General features: G+C 28.0%; 1 protein-coding gene across 1 annotated transcript in view; it reads right to left on the bottom strand.

Moving 5' to 3' along the window:
• The window catches only part of LOC129988480 (glycine receptor subunit alpha-2-like), a 58865-nt gene extending 55740 nt beyond the window's left edge, over nt 1–3125 (bottom strand). The window contains exons 1-2 of the mRNA XM_056096718.1: nt 3048–3125; nt 418–497 (exon numbers count right to left, since the gene is read on the bottom strand). Coding sequence (XP_055952693.1) covers nt 418–497; nt 3048–3118 — 151 coding nt within the window. The 5' untranslated portion in view covers nt 3119–3125. The remainder of the gene's footprint in view (nt 1–417; nt 498–3047) is intronic.
• Between the last annotated feature and the right edge of the window lie 11112 nt (nt 3126–14237).

Genomic DNA, 14237 nt, shown 5'->3' with positions numbered 1-14237 from the left:
TATGAAACTGAATGACGGCTATCGTGACCAATTTCAAGATGATAATATAAAAATGCTTACTTTATGAAATTTTCTTCAGCGGAATAAACTTTTACACGATGCATAGATGCATCAATAATGTTGTCATACTTTTCTAATAAAAATTTACATAATTTAACAATTCATTAATAAAATTATTTGCTTACAATATTTATTTTAGAATAAAAGAAATCTTAGTATGAACATTTTAAGTAAACATTAAAATTTTTTGATTAATTAGTTATAATTAATATTTGTTTAAAAATAATTTTATAATTATTTTTCCTGTATTTATTTCTCCTACTTATATAGATTTGCACAATTTATAACAAAAAATAAAAATTCATTAAGGTAGAGTTAATTATGTGAATTAAAATAAGACGAATGAAAGAATATTACCATCTTCTTTTGGGGGCTGTAAATTGTCATATTCTTCAGGAGTCGGAGGTAAGATGGTGTTGAAGTCTAAGCTCTGCAGTCTGGAAAAGGAATTTATTCAATTCACAGTTTATAATAATTAATATTCAGGTTAAGTGAATTGAATTAAAGTGTACTCATATAAAATATTCTTTAAAATTTAATTAATAATATTCTGTAAAAATTGGGAAAACTGTACAAAAACAGAGGAGAAAAGAATAAAATTAATAAAATAAAAAATAAGCTGCTTACTCTTAGATTATAATTGAGAAATTTTATTTTAAATTTTCTGACACTATTTTTAATTGAAGCATATTAAAAGAAATTCTTAAAATTTTGGTTGAATGATTTGGAATTTAATTCCAACAGAATTTTAAATTAATCATTTTTTTTAAAAATAGTCTCATTAGAAATTTAAAATTATTAACCATAACTGAAATGCGTAAGCTCATAATTTAAAAACAAATAAATTGGAACAAAGTTAACACTGAAAGAAATGCTCACAAATATAAATTCTCAAAAACACAAATCTAATGGTTTATTTGTAAAGCATATCATACAAAGAAAATTACTGAGTTAAAATATTAATGAATTTTTCAGATTTAACTCTTTGGCTTAAATTTATTTACAGGAAATAGACTGGATCTAAGTCGGAGGCATACTTTTTGTAGAAACTAGAAAAATATTCACACTTGAAATTCATAATAATTATTTTTTTAGATAATAAAAATAAAATAGGTGACAATGGCTTTTAAATATAGTAATACATCTTTATGTGGTCTGCTTTTATTTATAATAAATTATTTGTTTATGACATTTAACGAGTTAATACATATTTTTTTTTTAAAAAAATTGTAAGATCTTTTAGATTAAGAGGATTTCCCACATAAGTTAAAATAGTGGAAATAGTTTAAGCTTCTTTTTATTTCTAAATTTAGACTGAATTGTTGCGGTCATGAAGCTTCATAAACTTCTATTTTAATATACAGGAATATATTTCGAAGCTTAAACTCTTTTTTCCATTCTAACATATTTTTGTGTAAGTTTATTAGATAGTAATCAAACAAGCTTTCTGAAATAATATAACTCATTTTTGCAATATGCTGCAACTTTTATTCTTCTTTAAACCTTTTTTTTTTGCAGTTATTCAATTACACATTTAAAACTTTTGATATGAAAATATTTGAAGAGTATTAAAAAATTAATTAATTTAAAAAATAAATAATATCTAAATTATTTGTAATAGAATAGTATCATCACCAGGTGAAAAATATAACTTAAATTATATTTCAACATAATTTCCACCATTTTTCAAATTTCGTAATAAAATTTTACACTCTTTCCTCAAAGAAGATGATAGTAAAAGTAACCACTGATACATTGAAGAAGACGAAATGTTAAGCCAAATAGTGAGTGGGGGAATCTCCTAATAGTTAATTATTGAAGCAATAATCAATAGTATGATAAAATGCAGCATTTAGGGGAAAAAAGTTCAAAGCCATCATTTCAAAAAAAAAAAAAAAGTATGACCATTTTTGATACCAATACTTTTTATTAAAATAAATAGAGGGCTATCTCTTGCTTTCTAGCCTATACCTAAGGCACTATATGTTTTGACTTTATTGATATCCCTTTATTAAACAATTAGTATCATCAGAAATTAAAGCAGAAGTCTGCAATCCTAGGTTATTGTTGTTTCCTGATATTGCTCAATCGCATGTTTTATGTGGCACAAAAATGGTGATTGAACAGCTTGACTGAGAATTGCCCACCATCGATTTCATAGTCTTGACTCGAAGCCTAATGAAAACTTCGTATTTAGTGAAGCTCAATGACATGCGATGACTGTGACGACATAACATGGGGAAATATAGAAATCCGTTCAGTAGATGCATGGCAAAATACTCCAACACTCTCACTAAAGGAGAACGGCTCTTTATTCTACGCGAAGACACAGGTGTAAAACGCAGCCGAAGTATTCACAAGAACAGCCCTTGTCGTTAGCAGCAGTACATAAACTTCCAATTGCAATTAAACAACCGTAATAGTACTTAGCACCTAGAGATCAGCCCCAAAAGAGAACCACTTCGCTGAACTACTCGATTGACTACTGTCTCTACTCTGCTTTTTACAGTTCTTGTGATAGGGCAATGGGTATCTTCAAACAAACATCAGAACATGAGTTCTAATGGGGCTATCATCAAGATTCTAGAATATTCTATGTCCTTCTTATCTTTGTCACCAATTCGTCAAAAGTATTCATTCAACATGCATTACCGCTATTAATAAAACTCGGTTCCTTTCCAAGAAATTTAATTCGCAAGAGGAAAATGTGAAAAATTCGTAATCTTCACCTTTGACGTCATTCTTTTCTGTAGTGAAACATTAATGACGAAGTGTGAAGCTACGTTAATAATGATGTAAATGATTCAGAAAGGTAGCTTAAAACCGATTTTATTTATCCTGGTATAATATTTTTCCTTTAAAAACAAATAGTAAGCAGTTTTTTAATAGAAAAAATGTTGTTTATTCATTAAACACGCATAGAAATGAATTACACTTTCCAGTAAAAAATTATATAGTTCAAAATATATTATTGAAAATATACTTACGGTGAAACTTCAAGAAGTATGAGAGATTGTATGAGCCAGAATAAGGCAAATTGATTAAACACCTGCCGCATCTTCGCATATGAGCTTCCCTCCTCGTCAAAATCCTTCTTATTCCACCTGTAAAAAGTTATCAACAGTGTACTTGCCATGTTTAAGAGAAAAATAAATCAGATATTCATTTAATAATAAAAATATCTAACACACACACACACACACACACACACACACACACACACACACACACACACACACACACACACACACACACACACACACACACACACACACATATATATATAAATAATAAAGGCGATTGTAGTATGGTTTGCGAATTTATTACTGCAAAGAGTTTTCAGCTTTTTAAGAATAACAAAGCAAACAATAATAATCATGAAATATGATTCTAATAAATGTATTCTTCGGGAGTTGAGTTGAAAAAAAAATAATGGGAAAAAATAAGTTCGTATATTAAATATCCAAGTATTTTTCTGATATATGAAGGATAATACTAATCAAGCTAGATTATGTCATTTGAAAACTGCATCCGATTCTGTAGATTACACCAACAGACGGACACTTGACTGTATTCATTATAACCGGAGACCAAACTGAGGCTACTGACCTCGAAATTCAGGTGTTGTTTCTAAATTTTTCAAGTCTATTAGAAATTAAAATAAAGTAATAAGTGAATAGTTTTTTTTCTTATTTTGCAACGGGCTATAAAAATATATGTTTGTCTCCATATTGGAATCGAAAGATTGTAGATTCCACAAAAGATGCAAAGTGTAAGTGGGCTTGATTCAGGTTAAATCTATCGATGGCCAGTGTTCTTCTCTCTTCCATTGGCTGTATATGATAGGAGTGGATTGTCTGTTCAGGTGTTATTCTAGTACTTAATAACAGTTCGAAATTATAAGGTTCATCATAAAATGGATCTCTTTTAGTTCCAAAATCAGCTGTTAAGTTTTCTAAATAATTAGCAATTGTAGCACCAGTATTCTGCCAGCAATGACTACAACCGTGACTCTATATCGTGGTTTCTGTCAACCCATTTAATGCAATTTCTAGTAAAATTTTGAAATGTGAATAAAAAATCATCTGATTGTAGTAAATTTCCAGATAATAAGTGCTCGATGGTGGATTATGTGAGAAAAATTTCCAGAACGTCCATCTCAGGTTAATCCAAATAAAATAAACCAATACTCAAAGAGATAAATTCATAAGATAAGCTCTCGTTGAACTTTAAAATGACACGCCAATAATAAAATAAAATAAAACAAACAGGGGAGTAGACAGGGGGAGTAGTTCTAACATGAAACTTTTCATGCCAGAGAACGTCTTGCGTACAATAGTTACGAAATACCAACTTTTGGAGTAAATTTAGCATTTTTACTGAATCTCTCGTGTCATTCTTGCTATATTTTGGGCCGTGGTGGCCTGGTGGTAAGGTCTCGGCTTGGGAGCCGTAGGGTTTCAATTCGAGATTCCATTCCACCGAAGAACCGACGTGTAAGGGGGTCTGTTGCACGATAAATCCGTCAGGGCCAAATGTCCTCCCGTTGTGTGATGTGGTGTGGAGAGGAAGGTGCCAGCTCAGGTGTCGTCCTCGTCATCTGACCAAGGTTCAAAATTACGAGGTCCGTCCCAAAATAGCCCTAGTGTTGCTTTAAACGTGACGTTAATATAGCTAACTAACTAACTAACTGTTGATATATTTTTCTAACGATGAATCCCTGATATACGGTTAATAATATCCTAAAATCGCACGTGGGCTTTAGACCCGTTTTTCTCCATCGATTGAAAGAAATATTTCACACAAAATTGCACTTATAGTCACAAAATTCCACACCAAATTTGATATGTTTAAGTCATTGAGTATTTTACTTATTGCTTTAACATGTTTCCGAAAGTATAGACTGTCAGAAGGTCAAATGAATGTTGGTTTTGTTTCAAACTTTAAAAGATATCTACATTATATAAATTAAATCCGTGTACTGAATTTCATCTATTTAGCTCTATTCATTTTGTAATTGCTATGTTTTACTTGCATTCGAACAGCTAGACAGACGGACATCCTCTGAACAGATTTTACTCAAAATTTGATAGAAATCTGCAAATTTGGTGCAAAGACGGTATACCAAATTTCAATTGTCTGGCTGAAAGAGTTGTTGAGTTGTCTTTTTCACAAACAGACAGACAGATGGACATTTAAAAAAAAAATTTCCAACTCAAGGAGGTCTAAAATGTCGAAATATTTCAAAATCTTGGTTTCTAATTTTTTGACGATTGCAACAATTTCTCTTTACTACATATATGAGAAAGTAATTAAACGAAAGTTCCATTAAATTTAACATTTTATATTCAGCATCCATTAAGCTGATATCTCAATTTTGTTAATGCGTAAAGAAAACACTAAATATAAAAAAAGAAATATTTAATGTACGATACAAATGCATACATTTCAAATAACATTTTTTGTAAGTGATAGAAAGAAAAATAGGAATTATGCAGTAAATTAGAACAATTCTAATTTAATTCGTGGACTGATAAATTAAAAATCCACATTTGTTTCTTTTCTCTAAAAAATACATTTTTCTTCCTTTCCATATCATTTAGTATTTCGTTCCTCAATGCATTCTTTATCATTTCAATATCATTTATTATCTTCGTTCCAAATATAAAAAGAAGAAATATCTAGAGCATATACGATACAAATACATACATCTCAAATAAAATTTCTTACAAGTGTTAGAAAGGAATACACGAACTATTCAAAAAAGAAGAAAAATTCTAATTAAAATCAGAACTGGCAATTTATAAATCCACGATTGCTTCCGTTTCTTCAATAAATACATTTTTCTTCCATTCCATATCATTTAGTACCTTCATTCCTAAATACATTCACTACCATTCAGTATCTTCATTTTCCCAATATATATAAAAAAAGAAATTTTTAGAGAAAATACATTTCAAATCATGTTTCTTGTAAGTGTTAAAAAAAGAAAATACGAAATATTCAATAAAGTAGAAAAATTCTAATTAAAATCAGAACTGGCAATTTAAAATTAAATTCCACGATTGATTTCGTTTCTTCAATAAATACATTTTTCTTCCATTCCATATCATTTTGTACCTTCATTTCTCAATACATTCAATATCATTCAGTATCTTCATTTTCCCAATATATATAAAAAAAAAGAAATATTTAGAGCAAATACATTTCAAATCATGTTTCTTGTAAGTGTTAAAAAAAGAAAATACGAAATATTCAATAAAGAAGAAAAATTCTAATTAAAATCAGAACTGGCAATTTAAAATTAAATTCCACGATTGATTTCGTTTCTTCAATAAATACATTTATCTTCCATTCCATATCATTTAGTACCTTCATTTCTCAATACATTCAATATCATTCAGTATCTTCATTTTCCCAATATATATAAAAAAAAGAAATTTTTAGAGAAAATACATTTCAAATCATGTTTCTTGTAAGTGTTAAAAAAAGAAAATACGAAATATTCAATAAAGAAGAAAAATTCTAATTAAAATCAGAACTGGCAATTTAAAATTAAATTCCACGATTGCTTTCGTTTTTTCAATAAATACATCTTTCTTCAATTCCATATCATTTAGTACCTTCATTTTCCCAATATATAAAAAAAGAAATATTTAGAGCAAATATATTTTAAATAATGTTTCTTGTAAGTGTTAAAATGGAAAATACGAAATATTCAATAAAGTAGAAAAATTCTAATTAAAATCAGGATTGGTACTTTAAAAATCCCCAATTGCTTTCTTTTCTTCAGTAAATACATTTTTCTTCCATTCCATATCATTTAGTATCTTCAATCCTCAATTAAGATAATCTTATTGGACGTTATGAGACTAGGAGAAAGAAAATACTTCCACTTCAGAGGAACATTTCGTGAAAAAGACAAGTCTCTCTCTGAAGTTGGAGAGTTTGGGATCAGTTTTATGGGGCCAGCGAGATCAGTGGACATTCCTCTGTATCCATTTGGTCAGCAGTTTCGCAAACAAATGACCCTTTAGAATTCTTATTTATACGCCACGGGCTTTGTGGAATGCATAAAGGATATTTTTCTTTACCGGTAGAGAGATCTTGAATGGCTAAGCAATTGTTCAAATTCTATTCAGAACTATTTATTCGATATTGTGACAAAAATTGATTTTTTTTTTCTTGCTAACAATGGAAAAAGGTTTAATAAAATCATTTTTTTCTTAATTTTCCCCCTTGGAAGACTCATTTCATCCCCCCTTCAATTGTATTATTATAAAATAAAAGAAATATAAAATATCAAAATTGACAAATATATAATGTATAATATAATTGCAAAACAGTATCCGCATATATAATCCATATATATGGTGAATGGAAATATACATATAAAGGCAGTTTTTGGATGAAACTTTTTCTTTTGGAACTATTAAAACGAGTACACCAATTTTAACCATAAAGTTTTTTATTGCAGAACTACATAGGTTTTATTAACAATGTATAAGTTTTCTAATAGCAATTGTTTAAATGTTCTCATTAATTAAATACTTATATTCATTAATCAGTTAAATATAAACATTTTTGTTCTATTTAATTCTGGATGCTTCTATCAGTTTATCTGAAAGATAAAGCTAATGAAGAGCTCAAAATCATTACTAATATAAAACATAAATAATGTTATGAATCCATAATGGTGTTATCTGATTAAGTTAATTTGGTTCTTAATGGACAAGTCAATGACCCTCATCGGTGATATATATTAATAGGTAGTATATAATAGTAGATAGGTAATATTTTTTTTAATTTAATGTATGCTTTTAAACATGAAACCAACTCTTGACATCAGAAGGGTCGGAAAAAGCATTTTTGTGTCCCGGACATCATTAACTTTTGTTGCGCAATCGATAAATGCTAATACTTTCTGGTTTATTGAAATTTATGGAAGTGTTTTTCTATATATTTTTTTAATTCAAAAATTCTGTGGCAAATAATGTATTTAGCTTACCGAAAGTTAAACGTACATTTTGAAAATATTTGATATAACGAAATTGATTGTGTTAATATTTTGGACAAAGCAGATAGTGGCTTGTCTTTTGAGAAAAATAATGTGTTATTTTGTATATGAAAGCATATTGTTTTATTGGAAAACACTATGCTGATTATTTTTTTTACTGAAACGCACAGAAGCAGTCCTAAATAGCTATAAACCCCATAAATTGTAAAATTCTTTTCCTTTCGTATTCTTTCACCATGTTGCAATCTTTCCCCCTTCGTCTTCAATCATGCAAGATGTCGTTAGAAGTTTTTCGCAAATAGCATTTCAATATTTTTAAGCCCCCATATGGATTCAAATAGCTTTGGAGACATATTATCGAGAAATGCAAAACTGTTCTTTGAAGAATATTTTTGACTAAAGAAAGATCAATAAAACGAGTATCGATGTTTTATGCATCATCCGTAGTTACCGAATTTATTGCAGACGAATATTTAGCAAAAGAAAAGACTGAAATTTTAAAGTATTGCCAGAAGAAAAAGCAAATACAAAAACGAATTGTTGTATAAATGGTGATGCCATTTCTCGATATTAAAGAATAATTATTTTTATGCACTTTTCTTTAATTAGATTCATGCATTTAAAAATTGATAATTTTTATTTTTACCAATATTTAAAAATTTTTATGCATCCTGATGTGTTAAAATTTTAAAATTCTATACAATTGTGCGCTTTCGGTAACAGCAAAATTTTTAAATACATTTTCAACTTAATCTTCAATTAACTGCTTAAATTTAACTAGTTTTAATTAAAAATAGGATTTGTTATCAAGTAATAAATTGAAGAAAAACTGATACTAAGACTTCATAATAAACACAATAATGAATTAGAAAATTATTAAGGATTAAAAGATAGAAATTATCAGAAAATATTTTTTTAAAGTTTGATTTCATTACTGTATTAAAATATGGGAAAATAATAATTTTTAATAAAAAAAATTGTAAATGTGGGAGACTCTAAAAACAATGCGATAAAGATATTAAAGCATAAAGAATAAAAAAAAGAACATTTTAAAATTTTCATTAATAATTTTATTTAAATATAAATGAAAAAATAAAAGTATTATACATACAAAAATTCCAAACAGGTTATTATTTCTGTTAGAGACTCACGTTTTAACCATCTTGTTTTGAAACCTACTTTTTTGTTTAAAAAATATTTTCTACTTTTCAATAAAAGCAGCTTTTGAAAAAAATTATTTGGGATCATTAATCGTCCATCAATTCACTTTACAGTTTGAGTGAGAAAATATGAAAAAAATGAAATAAAAAAAATGCATTCATATATAATATTTAATCTGATGCAATAAATATTCAAATATGCAATCAGAATTAGTGATGTCAGAATTCCAAATTTAGGATTCCAATTTTAACAATAAGGCTTACAGTTAACACGATTATAATCGTTTGCATATAAATTCTCGAGAATAAAGAAAAATAAAAATGTTTTTTTTTCTAGAAAATAAAAAAAAATCGATGTTCATTATTGATAATTATTATTTTTGCTGACATGATATACGGATTATAATTATTGTTTGATTAATTTATATTTAATTGTAAATTTATGACGTCGTTTTTCTGTCCTTACAAAATGCTTTATATTTATTTCTTTATTTCAAGAGCTTTTCAGGAAAAATAAATTACTGGTTTCAAAAATGATTTAGGCATAATTCCTATTCAGAGCACGAAAAATTAATTTTCCTTTTGCTCTTACATCTTTTCATTTCAGAAACAATTATTTTTGTTAGCTGAAAACACCAAACTGTTTTGTTCGTGTAATGCTTTCCTAGAGATTTCACAAACTGTCGACATATCATCTTTCCAAGAGAGAAATTGCATAGCAAACGTTTTCTGAAACTTCTTCCTTTTTAAATGGAAACAAATTACTCGGCCTGGCAGGAGGAGCATGATCGTGTAGTTTTCTGAAAATTAAATGTTAATTAGAACAGAAATTTTCGTTTTGAGAGTTTTGGAACATCTATTAATAGCCCAAAATAAATTACGCAGCTGAAAAATTTGTATCATTTCTTTTTAATCAAACTTCGCGTGCGTGGAGATTGCTCAAAAACGAGTTTTTAAAACGTAAGACTAAGCGCAAAGTGGAATTGGATTAAAGTAAGAAAAAAATGCTGTTTTCATAAAAATCTTGTTATGTTTTTAGAAAGTATTTCCTCTTTTTGTTGTTAGTTGCTACATGTAGGTGTTATTATGTTTTTGACGTTGATTAATGGCAAACGTTTTTAAATATTTTTTATCGAATTCGAATGAGTTCTGGGACATATTTTATCACATATATTTATTTAACATCTCTTAACTCATTTACCGTTATTTGACAAAGTCTTGCACACGAGTTTTGGGCCACTAGAATTTTGCTCATAGCTGCATTTTCTACGAAAACGGAAATATTCTACAATTATCTGTTCGAAAATTATTTCCCTTTACTTAAGTTCTTCCCTTTTTTAATTAAAAATTGATCAGAAATGTTGTTTTTATTTTCCTTTTAAATATATCTTTACCCTTTTGAATTGATTTTTTTTAAATTTCTGATTTAGAGAAAGTATCATATCATCTTTTTCTAGTTGTATTAGAACCTCGTTGCAATTACCGATAAATATTAGTATGTCCCATAAGTTTATTCCCTATTTCTAATATGCAATAGATGCACAATATTTATTGTTTAAGATATTGTTTATTTTGTTATATAAGAACCCTTTTGCTCTATTACCTTCTTCCATCTCTGAGGAAGCCTCCTTATACTTTCTTTCCAAAATTGTTGTGTGTTTGGACAAGAAATAATCCTGGAGGTGCGCTTTTATTTCGCTGACGAATTTAAAGAGCTTATCTCCAAGAGAAGCTTTTTAGGACAGAAAGAAGTAATAATCAGACGGAGAGAGATCCGGAGAGTATGCAGGATGTGGTAAAACATCCCAATCAAACTGTAAGAGTTTCTCTCTTACGACTAATGCAATATGTGGTCTCACGTTGTCATGATGAAAAACAACGCCTCGTCGGTTCATTATTTCTGGCAGTTTAATCGTTATGGCAGTTTTCAATTGATCCATTTGATGATAGTATTTCGTAGAATTTATTGCTTCACCTTGAGGAAAGAGCTGGTAGAAAATTACACCTTTCCAATCCCACAAAATGGACAAAAGAACTTTTTTGCTGTGTAGTCCAGGCTTTGCGACAGTCTAGAGCTCTGGTACGACTGAAACAGATGACATAGACGACTAATAGATAAACATGCATGTTTGTACAAGCAAAGCCAGTTAAGGTCATTCATAGGGCGATGAGAAAGAAACTTTTGGGATACCCTAATATAATAAACATTTTTATTTTTTATTTTCAAGTACACAAGCATGCAAACAGAATGTATATCATTATAATCATCAAAACATTCCACCTCGAAATTTTGCATGTTTTAGACTTTTTTGAAAAATATATTTTTGTAAATATGTCTCTTTTTCTGTGAATAAGTAAACTTAAAACGCTTTGAGTTAGACAGACGGAATTTTGTATATGGTATTAACACCAATAGTTTTTCAAGATTTTCTAAATAATTGAGTAGATGTAAACTATTTTGAAATAAAAAAAAATTTATAAATACTCCGTTGGCAAGAAACATTGAGTCTTTGAACTATTCTGCCATATTTTTTCGATATTTATATTTAATTTTTTTAATATTGTATTTCTGACAATAACTTTTATTGGCTGTAAAAGAATTCTAAAGTTTGTTCAATTAGAATTTTAAAAAAACCGCTGTCTTTATAATCTTCTATCAACTTTACTTACATGTTTTACGTAATTATAAATAAATAAATAATATTGTAATTGAAAAGTATAAAAATATTAGACATAAAACCCTTTCAATCCCGAACAATGCCAAGTATATCAGCTAAATTTGATGAAAATTCTATTCTTATAAAATAAGAACAATTCTACGAATTTGATTAGAATTCTTTTCTTATAAAATAAGAACAGTTCTATGAATTTGATTCAGATTCTACTCTTATAAAATAAGAACAGTTCTATGAAATTGATACCCTACTATGCCCTGTTCTTATAAAATAAGAACATTTCTATGAATTTAATTAAAATTCTGTTTTTATAAAATAAAGATTAAATGATAATATGCAATTTTTATCTTGGAAATTATTATCCCAGAAAGAATTCTGCTCTTCCATTAAAATTAAGAAAATGAAAGAGGTAGGGTAAGAGGAAAAATAATTATTCATTTTTTTGGCAATCATTGGTAATACAGTTTGACCCTCTTTCCGTTTTTGATACAAACTAATTAGAAAATAAACTGCTGGTGATTTAAAAACATGCACCCTGCTTGAAATTATGAACGAGTCAAATCTCATGAAAGTTAATGAAGTAATTATTTTCAATAATCATCATAAAAGTGATGATAATTGTTTTTTTAAAGAGAAATTTATAATAAAAAGCAATCATTAGAAATTAAATGAATGTGATGCTGGTCTAAAGATTTTAATTTTCTGAAAATAAAATGAAACGACCATCATTTTCAGATATTATTTGACAAATATTTTGTAGGAAATAATATTTGTCCTACATTGATTATGTTACCTGATTTTTATGAATTTACTTATCATTAATATGCATTCAACTTTTCCAATGTAATCTATAATAATAAAAAAAAGAAAAAAATTTCGACAGCAACAGTTACTGAAATGTATACGCCATTTGCAGATTTCCACTCGAGCTAATTTTACTGCAGAATAGTAATTATGACAAATTACCTCATTTGAATAAAGAATCTTCCAGCATTACTTTCATTCATGCTTCAAACTGTCAAAATCTTTATTTCCTCTTTTTTTAATTTTTAATGGTTTCAGCTAATTTATCTTAATATTTATTTTCCCATTTAAATAATCGAAGCCATGTAACCAGAAACGTGTTCCATCAATCGAGCAAAGAGGATAATACTTTTGTGAACTTCTTTCTACAGTATTTTATCTTTTTGGCAACACTTTAAAAAGTTCGTTCTGAGCTTCACAGCATTTATAATTAAAGATGATATATGGGAGCAATTTTTGAAACAAGAGAGAGAGAGAGAAAAGTTAAAAATCGTTGGAAATGTCGAATGGTAGAAATTAGGGGCTTGTTTTTCAACGTATTTATGTGCCTTCATTTGTTTAATGTAAAGGTGGAATTTGCAGGTAGGAATAAGAATTTTCCATTCGCTTTCTGAAGCGTCTTGTATACTGAATCTGAATAATCATGAACTGTGTCAAAGTTTTCAGAAATTGATGATTTCCTGAGAATTAAATTACAGCGATTCATATCATATCTACTAACAAAAAACATACGAATGTGAGTGTTAACTGTCTATAGGCCAGACCGTCAAAACTACAATTACTGAATATGGCACACATACACCTTGGTGAGCAGAAATATGAACCATGTAGTATTTTTTTTAAAAAAGCTGTAATTAATTGAAAATTAAACTGAATTTCAGCTTTTCTCCAAGATAAATTCCGAAAATATTTTTTTATTTTTTTCCAAAAGTGAATTTGATACTGTACCAAAAGTTTAAATACTGTCTCTTTAATGGTACCAAATTAATTGGCGTGCAAAATTTTTTTTTAAATTTATATATATATTTTTAATTGATTTATTTCCAACAATGGATAACATAGTCGCCCTGAAATTCAAACCATTATGTGTGTTTTACAAAATATTCAATAACGTGATTTTCTTCCATTGTTGAAAGTTAAAGAAGAAAGATTCTGTGTAGTTTACTAAATAAATAAAAAATGGATTTATAATATCGCGAAGTTTAGAAGATAGATGAACTGGATATTTAAATTTTTAATTGTACTATGATGTATCCATTAGAAAATTTCATGCACACAATAAACGGAACTTAAGTAAGACAATTAAAATAACTCGGCTTTAATATCAGACAAAATTTGGCGGAATCATGAATATATATATATATATAAACAAATTATCCGCAATGAAATATGATGCCTATGGCGAAACTTGAACTATAAATTAAAGCTAACAAAAAATTATTGATAAAATATACATCTTTTAGTAAATTTTAAAATCTTATTAGTTTAATTAGTTTTTATCAACCTTATTTATTGATATTT

The sequence above is a fragment of the Argiope bruennichi genome, chromosome 10 (assembly GCF_947563725.1).
Source record: "Argiope bruennichi chromosome 10, qqArgBrue1.1, whole genome shotgun sequence".
Taxonomy (NCBI): Eukaryota; Metazoa; Arthropoda; class Arachnida; order Araneae; family Araneidae; genus Argiope; species Argiope bruennichi.
Note: the sequence above shows the minus strand (reverse complement) of the source record. Positions and strands in the feature narration are given on the sequence as shown.